At 36.2% G+C, this 18,263-nt stretch overlaps 1 protein-coding gene across 1 annotated transcript in view; it reads left to right on the top strand.

The window, feature by feature from the left end:
- LOC102025812 (calcium-activated chloride channel regulator 4-like) overlaps window positions 1–17,054 on the top strand; it is a 32,884-nt gene extending 15,830 nt beyond the window's left edge. The window contains exons 6-14 of the mRNA XM_005385358.2: window positions 313–531; window positions 4,962–5,189; window positions 6,741–6,918; window positions 8,160–8,266; window positions 12,137–12,352; window positions 12,891–13,158; window positions 14,920–15,090; window positions 15,967–16,200; window positions 16,556–17,054. Of these exons, the coding sequence (XP_005385415.1) occupies window positions 313–531; window positions 4,962–5,189; window positions 6,741–6,918; window positions 8,160–8,266; window positions 12,137–12,352; window positions 12,891–13,158; window positions 14,920–15,090; window positions 15,967–16,200; window positions 16,556–16,995 (2,061 nt within the window). The 3' untranslated portion in view covers window positions 16,996–17,054. The remainder of the gene's footprint in view (window positions 1–312; window positions 532–4,961; window positions 5,190–6,740; window positions 6,919–8,159; window positions 8,267–12,136; window positions 12,353–12,890; window positions 13,159–14,919; window positions 15,091–15,966; window positions 16,201–16,555) is intronic.
- Window positions 17,055–18,263: the final 1,209 nt, after the last annotated feature.

Below are 18,263 nucleotides of genomic sequence, written 5' to 3'. Positions count from 1 at the left end.
TTTGGTTTTTCTCCGGTACCAGGAACTGAACTCACGACCTTGTGCTTGCCAGGCAGGCGCTTTGCCGCTGAGCTAAATCCCCAGCCCAATATAAAATTCTTTAGTCATGGTCTGAGACATCATAATCACTCAACTAATGTTACATGTGGTTACCATTTTGCTAAGTTTACTTTAATATAATGTTAATTCTCATTAATTGTATTTAATTCAATTAAACCATATTTGCAGGACATGTTTTGAATTTTTTAGGTTTGCAATGAAGCATTATAATGTATGGTATAGTAAAATTTTTCCATTTTATCAACTTCCTAGGTTGTAGAATTCTGCAATGAAAAAAACCATAACAAAGAAGCTCCAAGTCTACAAAACCTAAAGTGTAATATCAGAAGTACATGGGAAGTAATCAGAGAGTCTGAGGACTTTAAAAACACTACACCAATGGCAGCACCACCTCCTCCACCTGCCTTCTCCTTGCTGAGAATCAGTGAAAGAATTGTGTGCCTTGTTCTTGATAAGTCTGGAAGCATGACTGTAAGTTTAGGTCCAATTTTTCTGGGTGTAAAAATGGGGATAATTGTTTGCTAGGAACATATTGTACTCCACCTATCCCTGGATTGTTCCAAATTGCATAGTGACATAAGATATCATTATTTCTGTGATCATGATCTCAAAATATTGCAAAAATATCTATTGCAGTAAAAAAACATGTCAGTAGAGTGAAAAAGACTTTACCCAAGTGTCTTCATTTTTTCTAGTGTAAATGGGTGGTTTACTACAGAGAACTCACAGTCAAGTGTTATTTCAAAGGTTAAAACTCAAGATTGAAAAATGAAATTTTATTAAAATATGTCTCTTTTACTGAAACTGCTTGAAAAACATGAGGATTAATGACTGTTCTGGTTCTCAGAAGATCAATCAGCAATATTCCTTGCATAGCATTATCTTATTTGTACCATTGGTATGAGTGACCTCTTCATGCTCAAAATAACTAAGAAAAATCATCATAAAAATGTATGGATAGATGCAGCCATGCGTTCCATTAGCACTCGGTGGATGGAAGGCATTGCTCTCGGCTCTAAGAAGATTGACCCATGTCTAGAAAATTCATAGTTCAATAGAGAAGGTTTTCTCTCCCATTCTCCATTACCTCCAGAATTTTTGATAGGCAGTCATCTCCTGCAAGAGATGGACTAAGCTTACTAACTGCTATAGTCCCATTACTAATTTCCAACATTTCCCTCTTCAGATCTCTATTACAGCATATTATTTTGAAACTACACATTTCTGCCAAATAGATTGGGAGATTCTCTAGGAACCGGAACTTTGTCTGATGCATCTTTGTATCCCCTATTGCCTAGAATAGAGTTTAGCACATAGGGTTACCTGATCAATAAATAATTGTTGAAATGAATGGCAAACAAGCAATGCAATGTGATAAGGATCCCAGAAAGATGGTACATTTAACATTAAAGAAAGCATGTCAAGATTAGAAATAACTTCAGGTAATGGGTGAAAATCTAGTTATTAATAAAGCAGAAAATGATAGAGATTAGTAAAATGGGCCACAGTAACACAGGATTTCAAAGAACGCAGCAAAGTGCTGACACCAGTATATAAATATGATGTAGGAAATGTCACTGAAAAGAGGAGAGGTTCCTGATAGGGAGATCAGCAGTCTCCTCTAAACAGGGTGATGGTAGGTCCAGGTTAAAAGATAAAATAAAATGGTTGAGAGGCCTCAAACATGGGCAGGTAGGAGTTCTGCACAGTGATTTGGCTCAAGGACATCAGAGGGAAATTTGGGCACTGGTTGTGAAGAGGTGGCGTGGAGGAGTGCAGTGATGAGGGACTGGAGAAGACAAATGTTTGAGGAGATGGACACCCTGGGAAATCTCCTCAAAAATGGGTTGCAGTTATTTTTAAAATTACTAGTTCCTGTTAATTTTGCAAAACTTTCAGTGTGATATTTTCATACATGCCTATAACATATTTTGATCATCTCCCGTATAACCATTATTTTCCTATTAAATCACTTCCCCTTATTTCCTTCCTTTTGAGTCTCTTTTCTACTTTCTTACTTTTGTCCTTGTATTTTGGTTCTTTTAGAATCCATATAAAGGGGAAACATACAATATTTGTCTTTCTGAATCTGGCTTATTTTGTTTAACATGAGGACATCTAATTCTACCTATTTTTTGTAAATGACATAATTTCATTCTTCTTTGTGGTGGAGTAATAATAGTCCATTATGTATATATATCTTATTTTCTTTGCTATTGTTTCATTGATGGTACCTAGGCTGGTTCCATATCTTTGCTATTGTAAATTATGCTGCAAAAACATGGGTATTTAGGTATCACTATGATATACTGACTTTAATTCCTTCTGGCATCTAACAAGGAGTGGTATACTTGTGTCAAATAGTAGTTCTATTTTCAGTTTTTAAAAGAACCTCCATACTTATTTCCATAGTGAATTACTAACTCACATTTCACTGAGAGTGTGAAAGGGTCCTTTTCCCTCACCCATCCTTACTCATATTTGTTTGTTATTTTTGTATTCTTGACAATAGTCCCTGAGGTGAGATAAAATTTCAATGTAGTTTCGATTTGCATTTACCTAAATATCTGAACATTTCTTCATGTGCTTATTAGCCATTAGTATTTCTTCTTTTGAGAAGTAAGTGTTTCTTCAATTCCTTTATCCATTTATTGATTGGTCTATTTAGATTTTTAGTATTAAATTTTCAGAGTTACTCATCTATTCTAAACATTAATGCTCTGTCCACAGAGTAGCTTGAAAATATTTTTGTCCCATCATGTGGACTGCTTTTTCATGTTATTGACTGTTTCCTTTGCTGTGCACAAAATTTTAAATTGACATAATCTTATTTGTTCATTCTTGCTATCATTTATTGTGCTATTGGAGCCCTCTTCAAGAAGTTCTTTCCAATAACTATGGCTTCAGGTGTGTCAGATTAACAATCCATCTCTATCCAGGGTGAACTGGTCCCAAGAACGAGGTGGATCAGGGGCTTGCAGCCTCTTGGACTGCAGCTGCAATTGCCAATCTCAGTAAACTTTTATTAAGAAACAAAAAAGGAAGCAGCTGGGCAAATGGGAGGATATCAACCATTTTAGCAAGGACAATACAACTCAATTATCATAGGAATGATACTTGGCTTAGTTAGCCATTATGTTATCATTCCTTCGAGCATATTTCAGCAAAGCGTTGTGTTGACCTCACAGCTTTCCACAAGGACACAGGTTCTGTAATCTTTTCCTTTCCCCCAATGCTTTTGCTAGACTTCCTCCAGAACCAAACAATCACATGGCTTGGAAGCCTGAGGCAATACATTGAAAGAGTAACTAAAGAATGTCTATCCCCACAAAGTGTTTTCCCTATGTTTGCTTCTAGGAGTTTCAAAGTTTCAAGACTTATACAGAGGTCTTTGATCCATTATACATTGACTTAAAACCAGATGAGAGATGAAACATAGTTTCAATCTTATACATAGGGATATGCAATTTTCTGGGCAATTTTTTGTCCCCTTTGTCAAACCCAATTGGCAGTTGTGTGGGTATGTTTTTGACTCCTCTTTTCTGTTGCATTGGTCTACATGTCTATTTTTGTGCCAGTAGTATGCTGGTTTTTTATATGTCTGTACAATATAATTTTCAATCAGGTATTGTGATGACTACAGTCTTACACTTTTTTCTGAGGATTACATTGGCTATTCTTTTGTGTTTTCACATGAATTTAGAATTGTTTCTTCTAGTTCTGTGAAGAATGCTATTGGTGTTTTGATGGAGACTGCATTAAATCTATTGCTCACTTTTGGTGCTTTGGCCATTTCAGCAATATTAATCCTGTCAACACAAAAACATGGAAGATCTTTCCATCTCCTAAAGTCTTTCTTCCTCATTTCTTGTCTTCTTTCATTTTCATGGTAGAAGACTTTCACCTCCCTGATTAGGCTGATTCATCAGTAAATATTTTCAAAGCTACTGAATGGAATTGTGTTCCTGAGTTCTGTCTCAGCTATTTCATTATTGGTATAGAGAAATGCTATTAATTTTTAGTGCTGATTTTGTATTCTGCTTTGTTGCTTAACTTATTTATCAGATCTAAAAATCTTTTAGTGGAGTCTTTAGGATCTTGTTAATATAAGATCATATCAACTTCAAATAAGGATCACTTGATTTTTTTTCCTGTTCTATTTGTGTTCCTCTTATTTTTTCCCTATCCTAATTGTTCTGGTTAAAATTTCATGTACCATATTGAATAGGAGGATGAAAATGAATATTCTTGTCTAATACCTGATTTTAGAAGAAATGTTTTCAGTTTTTCCACCGTTCAGTAGGTTGGTGTTGTGAATCTTGACAGGTAACCAAAAAGCCAATTTCAATCAAACCATTGGTGAATAAATGGTGGGGAAAAGTTAGGAGTGGAAGACAAAGCATGTTTGTAGGGAATGGGGTTCTCAGAATTTAGCCTCAGCTCAGGTAAGTTTCACACATGGAGTAGACTAGTCCTAAGTGAATGAGGCAATTTCAATTACTGAAGCCTAAAATATTCTGGTTTCATTGGTGAAGACTGGTAACATCATCTAAGACAGCTGGAACAGAGGCTAACAATGTAATTAGAGGATCTCTAACGTGTGACTCATCATCCCATTTTAACTCAATCTCCATCCTAGCTTCCATCTCTAACTGGAGTGTTTAGCAGTCAGAAATCATCTCTAGTTAAAAAATATGAGCTCCTTACTAAACCATGTGTGACCCATAATGCACAGAATCATATTTTTCTACTTTATCAATTGAAAAAAATAGAATGATTTTTTCAATAGTAGCAGTTATCATTGAAAAATTCTTACCAATAAATGTATGTATTTATTATGTGTGGTGCTATTATCTTCCAGTTGGAAACTACTTGGTTGTTTTCTTTAGACTTCCTCTCAGGGTATTACGCGCCTCAATCGAATGAATCAAGCAGCAAAACACTTTCTGCTGCAGACTGTGGAAAATGGATCCTGGGTAGGAATGGTTCAATTTGATAGTAGTGCAAGCATTGGAAGTGACTTAATACAAATAAGAAGCAACAGCGAAAGAGACACCCTTGTGATGAAATTGCCTACACAAGCCTCTGGAGGAACTTCCATCTGCACAGGGATTAGAAAGGCATTTGAGGTGAAAATCATAATGTTAAGTAAACGATAACTCTGTAATTCTTTATATTCATCTTGAATTACACACTTCTTTGCTGTATATGTCAGCTGTGTCTTTATTGCTCATCTGCCAGTCTCTGACACAAATCTTGGTAAGTGTTAAATTGAATTGAATGTTTCCACGAATGGGGGAACCATGCAGCTCCTAACAGAGTGACTAACACATTGCAAGTGCTCAGTGAATAAACTCACACAAGAAAGTGGGAGATGAAGAAAAAGAGCTCTACTTCATCCCCAGATTTTCATTTTGCACTCAAATTTGTAGGAAAAATGTGATGGACATGCCCTATTAATGCCGTAAATGTTTAGAAGCACTTTGCTATATTTCAGTTTGGTTCAATGCATGTCAGAGTATATTCTTCATATATATGTCACTTTTTCTCACAACAAATAAAATTTCTAATGAGGGTAATGAATTTTTTTCTCTGAGTCCAGCTTTAGTAGGGATTTTTATATCTCAAACCCTCTTCCCCAGGTCCACACGTCCCTATTCCAAGTCCAAGAAAGTCACCGGTAATTTGTCATTTTTTTTTTTTCTCTTTGGGCCTAGAATCAGTTTCTCAAAATTGTGCTCAAGGAAGCACCTTGCAAATAAAATGTAAGTGCAATCTCAAGCTAAATTGTTCTTATCCCCTCTATGGGTAGCAAGATGCAGAACTCTGACTTTTAAACTGTTGGGCTTTTATAAGAAAAGGATTCCAACTACAAATAGAACTCAGTAAACATCACTCATTTGGTGCTTAATTAACACTAACTTGCTTACTTTGGTGTTATAAGTAAATTAATAGTTACATAATAAGTCCCTAAGCTCACCATATTTAGAAGTAAACATATCTTTCCCTCACAAGCATGCTGAGGATTTTCTAATTTGGAATCAATGATGTTATTATGTTAAGGTAGATTATTAATGTATCTAGCTCTATGGACTACAAGCTTTATATATGGAAGGCTTCTCAGAGGATAGTAAGATCAAAGAAAGCAAAACAACTATTTACAGCCAATCTCACAGATATATTTTGAGTGTCCAAACAACCTAAGTTTCTTAGGCTGTGATGGCACCCTTTTCTAAAGTAGGCACGATTTTCCAAAACCCTGCTCCCATCAATGTTCATCTGAATAAATTTTCTCTGCATTACGAGGGATAGGAAAAATATCATGTTTCAGATTCCCTAGGACAACTAGATATGCTGGCACATGTCTGTAATCCCCGCACTCTGGGAGGCTGTGTCAGAGAGAACACAACTTAGAGCTGAGATCAAGTGACTTAGACAGCCCTTTTTCCAAAGTAAAAGGTAAAGGGACTGGTGATATAGTTGAGTGCAAAGACTCTGTTTCAATCTTCAGCAAAAAATACAAAACAAGATACCCCAGACATTGTTAATTGTAGACTCTATGATTTTAAAACAAAGCTCTCTCTTCTCTCTTACATATTTTTATTTTCTCTGTGTTTTGTCTACTTTCCCATCGATCTGTTTAATCTACAGTGGTAATTGTGTCTGAAATATGTTTGCAGGTGATTAGAAAGGCAGCCTCGCAACTGGATGGGTCTGAAATAATGCTGCTGACTGATGGGGAAGACAGCACTGCAAGTGGTTGTGTTGATGAAGTGAAAGAGAGTGGGATCATCATTCATTTGATTGCCCTGGGACCATCTGCTGATAAAGCAGTCACACAGATGAGCAACGAAACAGGTTAAAATATAGGCTATACATTCCGGGCTTTGAATAGGAATGTGTCAGTGTCTGGTTTCGCAGTTCTGCACCTTCTCTTGAGCTCCTGCTCTGAAGGTGCTGTGCCAGGAGCTGGAGACCAGGTCAAAGCAGACTCAACGTCTGTTCTCAGGGTAGTCAGAGCTGAGTGGTGTAGAGAGACAAATAGAAGTGCTAATCAAATCACATGATCAGACAGCATTTCTTCATAACACAGGAAGATAGAGTAACACCAATATTCTGCTTCTGATTTACTTTGTCTGCAAAATCTAAGAACCAACGTTGTTAGAGCTATTAATAAATATGAATAATTCTCCTAAGGTACTGTGTAAAGACCATAAACTCAAATACATGGAATTGTAATATATTCTTTCTTTCTTTAATTGTAAAAAGTAGAAGAAAAAACACAAAGGCAGAAACAAAAAATAAAATAAAATCAATATAGAATTTCAAAACAAGGTGATAGAAAATTAACAGTAGTTATAATAAATATTGTTATCTTTAAAGTAGTTGCTTAGATCACCAGACAAAGGCCTGCAAGATTGATCAAACAATTAAGCATTAATTTTTCCTTTCAACAAACCAATAGAAATCAGTGGTACATTTACCCCAGCTATTTTGTGTATATATAGATACAGATATAGATATAGATACAGATATAGATATTTCTCCTGCTTCTTTCTCCTTTCCACCATTCTAGCTGTTCCTTCCTTTTTAAAAAAATATAAATATAACAATGAAAACCAGCTTCAAAAGAGTCTATTAGGACAGCTACAATAGTTGATACACTGTTTATTGCTATCTTCCTAGCTATTATTCAGAGTAGAAGATATAGGTAAGATGTCTATAAAATATTAGCACAAAGCTTTCTTTTTGATAAAGTAAGAGAAACTAGCTGTATTGTCTTGTGTGTGTGTGTGTGTGTGTATATATGTATATATATATATACATATATATATATAATTTTTTCCTTTCTGCCTGATCATTTGTTGTATTTAATCTACCTGAGATTTGATACTGAGGTATCAAGGTATCTTTTCCTTCCTGGTTATGAGATTTTAAATTAGTATTTCAGAATTAATTTTACAGCCATCTGACAATGGCCTGTTTTAATAGTACATACTGAAACTATGACTTTCTTTAAACTTTTGCCCTATTAATCATTAAAATATGTAAATTCTTATATTCTAGAAATTAACCTAGGTTGTGCATTTACATTTTAGGAGGAAATCACTTTTTTGCTTCAGATAATGCTGAGAACAATGGACTCATTGACGCTTTTGCAGCCCTTACATCAGAAAATGCTGGACTCAGTCAGAAGTCCATTCAGGTGAGAGTGCCCACTGCTGGAGGTTTGTGTTTGCATTTACCATAACCTAGAAAAATAAGTTGGTTGCTTCTGTAATCTTTTCAAAGTGAAATTTTAATTAAAATTAAAATCTGAAGTAGATATAATCCTTTACATATATTCAGATCAAGTGGTGAAATGAAAGTAAATTACGTCAAGAAATAGGAGACCATTTTTTCATTTTGCCATAAAGTTTAGTTGAAGAATAACATTAAAATCTACTAATATCAGTTTCCTACCAAAGCTAGACTTTGTTCAAAATAGAACACCCATTTTTTTTAAAACATTTTTTAAAATTTTAAACTTATTTTCACTACTGTGAAAAACTGTTGTTTTTCTGGTCTGTGTCTCAATAGCATAACCATTTTCTTTATGAATCTCAAACTTTTATTAAACTTTGGTTAGTAACTCATATCTCATATATGATGTCAGCATAGCCGGTTTCTATTAAAATATATGTTACAAAAATGTTTCTCTTCTTTCTAGTTCATTCTGTCTTTGTCATAAATCTTAATGTCAAGACTTTATCTTCTCTTTTCCAGTTTCACCTTTTGCTGCTTTAAAACTTGCCATGACCACCTCATAAACCTGTCTTCCTCTATTTCTCAACAACAAGAGCAGAAATTACATGGGGTGAACTTAGCATTTGTACAGACTGCTATGAAAATCTATCTGTAGCTTTACTCTGTAGAAGGTTAAGTATTCATCTGAGATCTACCCTGCAGTGAATGGGGGAAAAAATCATAAAAAGTGAAGGGCATTTCTGAGGTTTTTCAATCAGGTTGATGGAAAGAATAATGATATTACTGTGTGAAACTGAACAGTAGGAAGAACTGGGTTTTGTGGAAGAGCTGATTTTAAGAATATAATTTTAATTTTCTTTTCATGATGGTAATTCCAAATGGAATACTCCCATGACATTTAAAAGTATAAAAATGGAATTTAGAGAATCAGCTTGAAAGTAAATTATTATTCAGCCAAGTCATGCTGTATGTGGTAAATGTACACATCTCCGTCATTTAAACAATAAAGCAATTCAACAAAAGTGTTGGCTTTCCTACACTAAGTGCTATCAACAAAAACTTCAGTAACTTCTTTCAATCTCCTCTTAGAGAAGGTCCTGTCTTTTTCTTTCATTTTTCTTAGGATGCCATCCTTAATACAACTTTTTGACCTTTTCTTGAATATATAAACTGTTCAGTTTATCAATCCCTACCCTTTGTGAAAAATTATTTCAAGATTCCACACCAGGAAAATATCCATGAAAGCTTGTCTCAATTATTTACTAGTCCTAATTTTATATCTGAGGCCCTCACTGTGTCTTATTTGTCATAGTTATTTTTTCCAGCACTGAGACACAATACTCAAAACTCACAACTCTAAAGAGAAATGGTTTATTTTGGCTCACAGTTTATAGAGGTTCCAGTCCATAGTCAGCTTACTCCCAAGTAGTGTAGTGTGGTAGAGGAGCATAGCAGAAGAAAAACAGCTCCTAGCATGGCAGCTGGAAGCAGAAGGTGATCTAGAGAGAAGGAAAAGAGAAATACCCTTCCACCCACACCTCCAGTGACTCATTTCTCCACAAGATCATACTTAATATAAATTGATCAGTGGTCTAATCCACTGATGAGTATCACACCCCATGATCCATCACCTCCACAAAACCCCATCTATGATCATGTAAGGCTTTTGTAGAACATCTAGACGCAAGCCATTACAGTTTCTCTCTAGCACCCAGAAGATCCATGTGCTTCTTCTCTTCAGGCAAAATTCACTTACTCCATCCCTAAGAGATGCCAAAGGCCTGCCATTGTCAACATTATTGAAAAACAACTAGTCTGAGCTCTTCTTTGAGAATTAAGGCAAACTCTTACCTGTGAACCCCTGTACAATGAAAAGAAAATATTTCCAAGACACAAAGGCAAAGTAGACATTTCCATTTCAAAAGGAAGAAATAATGGGATTGAGAGGGATACTACCAGAGCAAGATTGAAACCCAGCAGGGCAAACATTAAGTCCTATAATTCTGTGTCCAGCACCCTGGACATTGTGGTGAGATATGAACCACAAGGGCTTAGGTGGCCAAACTCCTATGGCACTGCCATTGGTTATAACCCTCAGTGGCTCTCTCTTGCCACAACTTTTTACACTCATGGTGGCTTTCCTCAGACATTCCACATTTATGGCTTCTCCAGTTTTCTGGGATCTCTGTTGCACTTTCAGCTTCACATTCACGGGTTCACAGAAGCACATTGCCTGGCCTCCCAGGCCTTCTTCTGAAATCTTGGTGGAACCCTGCCTGACCTCAAAATTCTTGCACTCTGCATGCATATAAAACCAATTATGTGGATAATGCTGTGGTCTCCCTCCAGCATGAGCAGTAGCACAGCCTTTTGCATCATGCTGTGGTTGTAGAGGCCTCTGACCAACTAGATGGCTGAACATAGTGAACTGATCATGAGGAATAAATTTTCATTTTCTAGACTGCCCGCCATTCTGGAGCATGGTCCCCTGGATTTCTCAAAGTTGTTCACCTTCTCAAATTTGAGCCTGCAGAAGAGGGTGCCTTACTGGCTCCTCATATTCATTCAAGGCATTTTTCTTATTGCCTTGTTCCAAAGTACTTGGCTTCTTTTCAGTTCTAATCTTTTCAGCAACTGAGCTCTTCCCTGTTCCATCTTTGCAGGTACCAACTTTATTAGAGCTTCCTTTCTGGCCCACGTCAAAATTTTCAGACTTTCTGCTGAGCTACTTGCTCTCAGTTGTCAAGGTAGACCTGGCTAAAATCCCCCAAAAGTACTCAAGACACAGTGTGACAGTTTGGTTACCTTAAATTTTCCTCCACCAAATTAATTTGCTCACCATTCTTAATTACAGTCTCCAACAGCCTCAAGACATGAGCAAATGCAGACAAATATTTTCACATAGCCTGGAGTCCAATTACTAATGCAGTCTTTGTTACCAAATGAAACCATCTGAGTTTGGTCTTTCCAGGCTGCATTTCTATCAGCAAGCTGGGCTTCTGAGCTCTGAACAGAATCTCCCATCAAGCTTGACTCACAGCACTCTTGAACACCTTTTTCAGGCAGCATCTCAAACCTTTCAAACTCTTCCTACAAGCCAGTTCCAATGGCAATGTCACAGTAATGACCCGACTTTGTTAGTACCACAATCTGTACTTACTTACTTCCTACTGCTGAAACATCCAAAATTGCAGGGAAGAAAGGTTTGTTTTGGTTCACAATGTGTAGAAGTTTCAGTCCATACTCAGCTGGCATGGCTTATGGCCATGTGTGCAGTGACTTACCTACTGCTGATATCACATTTAGCTACAAACTCATCAGTAGATTGATCCAGTGATGAGTACCACACTCCCATCATGTAGTCACCTCCCAATAGCTCCACCCATCAGCACGTGAGGCTTTGGGGCTACATATATATATATATATACTACTCAAATACTCTAGATCCCTGTAAATATCCATTAAATCATCATGAGTTTGAATTGTCGGTAGTACACACACACACACACACACACACACACACACACACACACATGCACACACACTAGAAGTAATTTCTCCCTGTTACTGTGCCTCCGTTTAATACAAAAGACTACAGTGGATATTTCCTTAGAAAACTATGGAAAAAAAGATGGAATCATATTTCCATTTATGAAATCCTTGTTCCTGCTCTATGGCTTTTATTATATAAGGTCTTCACTCAGAGCCCAAAGCTTGTCTTCAGAACAAAAACTGAGCATCATTTTTAAAAGAAAAAAGAAAAATGAAATTCACTAGAATGAAATGAGTCTTGTCTGCATTCACTAATTTTAAAAATATATTTACACAGCTTGAAAGTAAGGGATTAACCCTGACCACTGATGCCTGGATGAACGGCACGGTGATAATCGACAGCACTGTGGGAAAGGACACGTTCTTTCTTGTCACCTGGACTGTGCAGCCTCCCAGCATTTCTCTCTGGGATCCCAGTGGAGCACCAACAGCAGGTTTCACTCAGGACACTGCTTCCCAAATGGCCTATCTCAGTATTCCAGAAAATGCACAGGTGAGTGATCACCTTTTAGTCTTGCTCTGCATTTTTTTTTTTTTTTTTGCTCTGGAAACTGTTTAATGTCATGATCATGAATGTAAATAATTATACAAAATATCAAATGAATATAAAACACTATGTACTCTCCATATTGTGTGATTCTAAAAGTAATAATGCAAAGGAAAATGAGAAAGTCCTCATGTATCAGGAGGAAGAACAAGAACATAAACCAAGAATAATTCTGTGGAGGAAGTATAGGAAGAGTCTGGGAAACTTGATGTGCAGATTTTCTGTGAAGTCAACCAATAAGACCTAAAGCAAGTAAACTTCCAAAATATTTTTCCACCTGAGATGTCACACAGTACAGACATCACGCCCACCACTAGTCAAGGTGTACTGTCTGAATTGTCTTAATTTGCATCTTTTTAAAAATCTCAAACCCATCAGGCATCTGTTTATTCTCCATGTGTCTATGATGTATTTTAAAATTGCAAAATCAGGTCACAAAATGTAACTTGACAATGAATATTTTTGTTTTCATTGAACATTTTAGGTGGGCACCTGGACTTACAACCTTCAAGCCAAAGCAAACTCAGAAACACTGACTATTACAGTAACTTCTCGGGCATCAAATTCTGCTGTGCCTCCCATCACAGTGAGTGCTAAAATGAATAAAGACACAAGCAGCTTCCCCAGCCCAATGATTGTCTATGCAGAAGTTCAACAAGGGTATGTGCCCATTCTTGGAGCCAATGTGACTGCTATCATTGAATCAAACAGTGGAAACACAGCAGTTTTGGAACTGTTGGACAATGGTGCAGGTAATTCAGAGGCTTTTATGAATAAGCCCTCATTTTCATAAGTCAGGGTATGTTGTGGGTTCCTGTTCCAGAGTCCAGCACTAACACAGGAACTCAACAACTGAGAGGCATTGTGGAGGAATACAAGGACTAGCAGGAAATTTTATCAGGTAAAGCCTGTAAAGTGCTTGGCAAATGTGTTCCACATGGCCAGATGGGGCTGAGAGGTAGCACCAGGGACTCTGCCAGGGAAAAGGAGAGAAACAGGAGGAATTTCTGAGAGTGGAAACAAAATACAAATACAGGCCAGAGAGCTGAGGCCTAGGGACAGCTAACCTGCTGCAGGAGAGGAGGTCTCATCACCAGGGCATTAAGTACCAGGAACAAGGAACAGTGCCGGCCATTATCTATCTTCCTGCTCTCTATGGGTGAGTGGACCTTTCTCCAGAGTCTAGATTTTCCAGGGAACTGAAACTTCCGTTAAAAAGTCAGTGAGCAATGTAATTTATTCAGTTATATCTTAATTATATTTTCAACTACAGTTTGCAAATTGTTTTTTTGGTGAAACTCATGTGTTTTTTCACAATTCTCTCTTCCTCTATCTAAAAAACATTAAAATTCACCTGCATCTTGTTTCATTTCTTGGCATTTTATTGGATGAATATTTGGCTAATTATGAAGTCAGTTAATTTGAAATGCCTTTCCCTAAGTAGGTATTGGTGATTAACAATGGTTTATAGAAGGTATTCTTGCACTTTGGTGCAGGGATGGTGAACATTTTAGAGACAGTTCTCCAACTTGGAATGCAATAGTGTATTATTTATTGTGAAATGGCAATACTATAATTAAATCTCAATACTGAGGTTTTAGTTTAGAAAAAATAACTCATACATTAACATGTCTTAAAAGAAAATCAAATAACAAACACACTCCATAGGTCTGCCACCACTGCTTTAGTATGTAAAAGAATCATGAGTAGGCTTTGTTGAAACATAATTCTGAGATCTTCCCTAGATAGTGTGGGAAATTAGTGTGTCTAAAAGTCTCTAGTTCTAAGAGATACAGACAGTGCTTGTCCAAATGTTGTACATCACTTGTTTAAGATTCTCTGACATAGAGTATTAAATGTGCTTGGAAATATACTTTGCAATTTAATAGGTAACTTCAATGCTAGACACAAAGGTCACAGTAGTCCTGAGATCTTCCAAAATGTTTCTTTAATAGTAGATGGTACTTTCCTCTGTCAGATTAAAGAGTTAATGTATGAGGATAATAAGAGCAGAGAAAAGTAAAAAGGAATTGTTGAAGATAAGGCAAAATGAGTACTTTTACTTGAGTATAAAAGATAGATCCTACAAAGGATTTTTTTTGGTAGTAAACACTCTTTAGATTTATACAGAGGGACAGCATGATTAATTTCATAATACAAGCAAATAATTGGCAGAGAAATGAATGGTAAGAGGTGTATTATAAACTGTATACAAATTGATATGGGAAGAAAGATGTGATATGCAACCATTTATTATAAATACACCAAAAAAAAGTGTGTATGTGTCACATAGGTAGAAGTATATAGATACAAAAAAAAAAAAAACTCGAGGGCATAAATTCATCTATATAGTCTTTTAGCAGAGTAATACAGAAATATTCTCCAGAGGATTTTCCCTAAATACCTCACCCAATCTGGAAGATAGACTTATGGAGGACAATCTTTTCTTAGAAAATGCATGGATTTATTGCTTTATTTACAATAATAGTTTGTGCTTTCATTTCTCCAACTAGGTGCTGATGCATTCAAAGATGATGGTGTCTACTCCAGGTACTTCACAGGTTATTCAGAAAATGGCAGATACAGCTTGAAGGTGCGAGCTCATGCAGGAACAAACTCTGCCATGCAAAGCTCCAAACATCCACGGAGCAGAGCCGCATATATACCAGGCTGGGTAGTGAATGGTGAGTACCTCCTGCTCTCTGAAACCAGTGACAGCTGGAAAAATATTTGCAATTTGATACGACTGAGGTGGCTTCATTTTACAACTGAGGGTAGATTTCCTATTTCTGAACTGGAATACTCAGTTAATTGCCTCGAAATTCAGCTTTGGAAAGAAGTCAGGTACATCGTAAGTACTCAAAAATGCCAGCTAGTGTTATGTTACTTTGAACACCTTGATGATATCAACAATAATATGCCAAATTATCAGCTCAGGACAGAAAAAAAAAAATCTAATTTATAATTAGCATAAGTACAGGCCAGAAGCAGGATTTATCCTTCAGATTATATTTGTTATAACATTAAATGTTTATTTAGAGTGCCTTATGAAGTAAAAAGAAAAAATGTGTAAAGTGATGCCAAGTATACACGTGGCATTCTTTGCTACCTTTCTTCTTTTTGGTCTGTTATCTTGTGACTATTCAGGGCTTTTGGTTGACAGTTGCAGTATCCTTAGTATTTGTATCAGGGCAGGAAGGACCTGGCCAAGTAACTGGAAGGGAACTGGCAATGATTTTCCTAGATATATTTCTAGCTTGGAGATAATTTGAGAGAACAAGAGAATACATTTAATTATATAACATTATTCTCATTTAGTGCAGTCTTCATTGCAAAGCAATTTGCTCTCCATCTTTATCCTGCAACATCCTGTTCAGGCTACTAATGACAGAGTTCTCCCATCAGTTTGAGGCTTAATGCTGTGTCACAAGTCTTAGCAAAGATATATCTGTGTGTACAGCAAAAAGGAAAAGACAAATGACATAAGGGAAACGATTCACTGTTGTAAAAAAATATTAGTTCATTTTTGCCCATTTTAAATCAAAGACTATTTAATGTAGGGGAAATCGAAGGAAACCCACCAAGACCTGAAGCTGATGAGAATACTGAGACAATTTTGGAGAATTTCAGCAGAACAGCATCTGGAGGTGCATTTGTGGTATCAGGATTTACAAATACTCAATCCTCTGACCCATACCCACCAAGTCAAATCACAGACCTGAACGCCACACCTGAGGGAGAAGAGATCATTCTAACATGGACAGCACCAGGAGAGGATTTTGATGTTGGAACAGGTAAGAACAAAGTGTCATGTTGCTTATTCATGTGGTTAAAGATGCTCTGTGCAAAAGGATGTAAGGGTGGGTTAAGGGAGAATAGTATCTGATAGTTCAGGAAACTGTTAACTTTAAAATCTGATATTTTTGGATCAATCAAACGTGACACATTTTACCTCAGCCCTACTCTTCATACGATGTGGTAGCATTTGGCAGAATTTAAAAGTGAAAAGGTAGCTTTTATTAAAAACCATTAAAACTTCAGATATAAGGATATACTTTACATGACTAAAGAATATCTTTGAGAATAAATGGAAAGAAATTTAGTATGACATGCTACACCTACTAAACTACATGTAACTTTTTCTCTTAGTTCAACGATATATCATAAGGATAAGTGGAAGTATGATTGACCTGAGAGACAATTTTGATGGTGCTCCTCAAGTTAACACTACTGACCTGTTCCCAAAGGAGGCCAACTCCGAGGAGACCTTTACATTTAAACCAGAAAATATCCCAGAAGAAAATGCAACCCACATATTCATTGCCATTCAAAGTGTAGACAAAAGCAACTTGACATCAAGGGTATCCAACATTGCTCAAGTGGCTTTGTTCATTCCTCAAGCAGATCCTGGTCCTGATGAAAGTCATCCTAATCCTAGTCCTGATAAAAATTATAATTCTGGAATTAATATTTCTATTCTGGTCTTGTCAGTAGTAGGGTCTGTTGTAGTTGTTAGTGTTATTTTAAGTACCACTATTTGTATCTTAAAAAAGAAAAACTCTTCAAGCCGACCTAGAACAGGGTTTTAAAAAGTAGAATAATGTAATTAAAGGATATGGATAAATTTGTAAATCCATCCTGTGTAATCATGAACTGCAAAAATAATAATATGATGTCTATAAAGGATATTTGATTTAAAATAAACACTTCATAGAAACATAGAGTATCTTTCAATACTTAACTTTAGTAATTTTATTCACTCATTAATTTATTTATCATAGTGATAATTAAAGATGCTTCTCCTTATTGATCTCTGTGTATTATTTTTGTGATGAATTCTTTTCTGAAACGATGTTCAAATTTCATAAAAAATTTAAAATTATCTATTTGAGTATTCAAAATACGTAAAAACCAAGTAAATATTTGGAAAAAAATGGATTTGGTGTTGGTGTTATTAGTATTAGTTGATTGCATTATATTCACAAAAATCTCCATATATGCATTATAATGGCTAAGCTGATATTCCTGCAATTAACAGGTATGGGAGAGACTTGTAAAAATATCACCTACTACCTGTCAAACCACAGATTTTCCTGATTTCAAGTTAATATAAACATTTGCCTTTTCCTTGAAAAGCCAGACTCCTTTATGTACTTTTTCTTTCATCATCAAAAAGAATTACTGGAATTACAATCTATTGACTTTATTTTCAGGAAAAGAAATATACTTAAAACATATTTTCATCCATCACTTAGTGTCACAGTCTTGGAGTTGCAATCATATTGATGAGAGAGATCAATTAAGAAGAGAATACAGGTTGAGACCAGGTTCACATGACAAGCCATCTTTATAAGTCTATCATGGTTCAGGTTTACAACAATATGGTCTTCTTTTTCTTGCAATTGCTGGTTTTCTCACATTGCATGGGAAGTTTTATTTCCCTAACTCAGCAACCAGAGGACCTGAAGAGGATCTAACCAAAAACATTCACATACCTACTTCCTTAGCTCACATACTTTGGACAGGAATCTTTGCTGATTTGGAAGCTAACTAAAATGAAAGTCATATAAACTGAGCCCAGGGGTCACTTTCTTCCAACACAGACTAGACTTTGACCGGGCATAATGAACTTAGTCTGGTTAGCAGGGTTGACAGAAAGGGTTGGTAATTTAAATTAAAAGCAATTTAAAAAAAAAAAAAAAAAGCAAGGGAGCAAGAAATAGTTGGGAAACTCCTGATTACCAGGATGGTGTGACTTGCTCCAACGGCATTTGGAGGAGAATGGACTGAGCTCAAGGGCATTTAGGGACTGTATTTTTGACACACAAAATGACAGCAGTGTTAGTTTTTTCAGCAG

Source organism: Chinchilla lanigera, unplaced genomic scaffold, assembly GCF_000276665.1.
Source record: "Chinchilla lanigera isolate Chin_1 unplaced genomic scaffold, ChiLan1.0 scaffold00022, whole genome shotgun sequence".
Lineage (NCBI taxonomy): Eukaryota > Metazoa > Chordata > Mammalia > Rodentia > Chinchillidae > Chinchilla > Chinchilla lanigera.
Note: the sequence above shows the minus strand (reverse complement) of the source record. Positions and strands in the feature narration are given on the sequence as shown.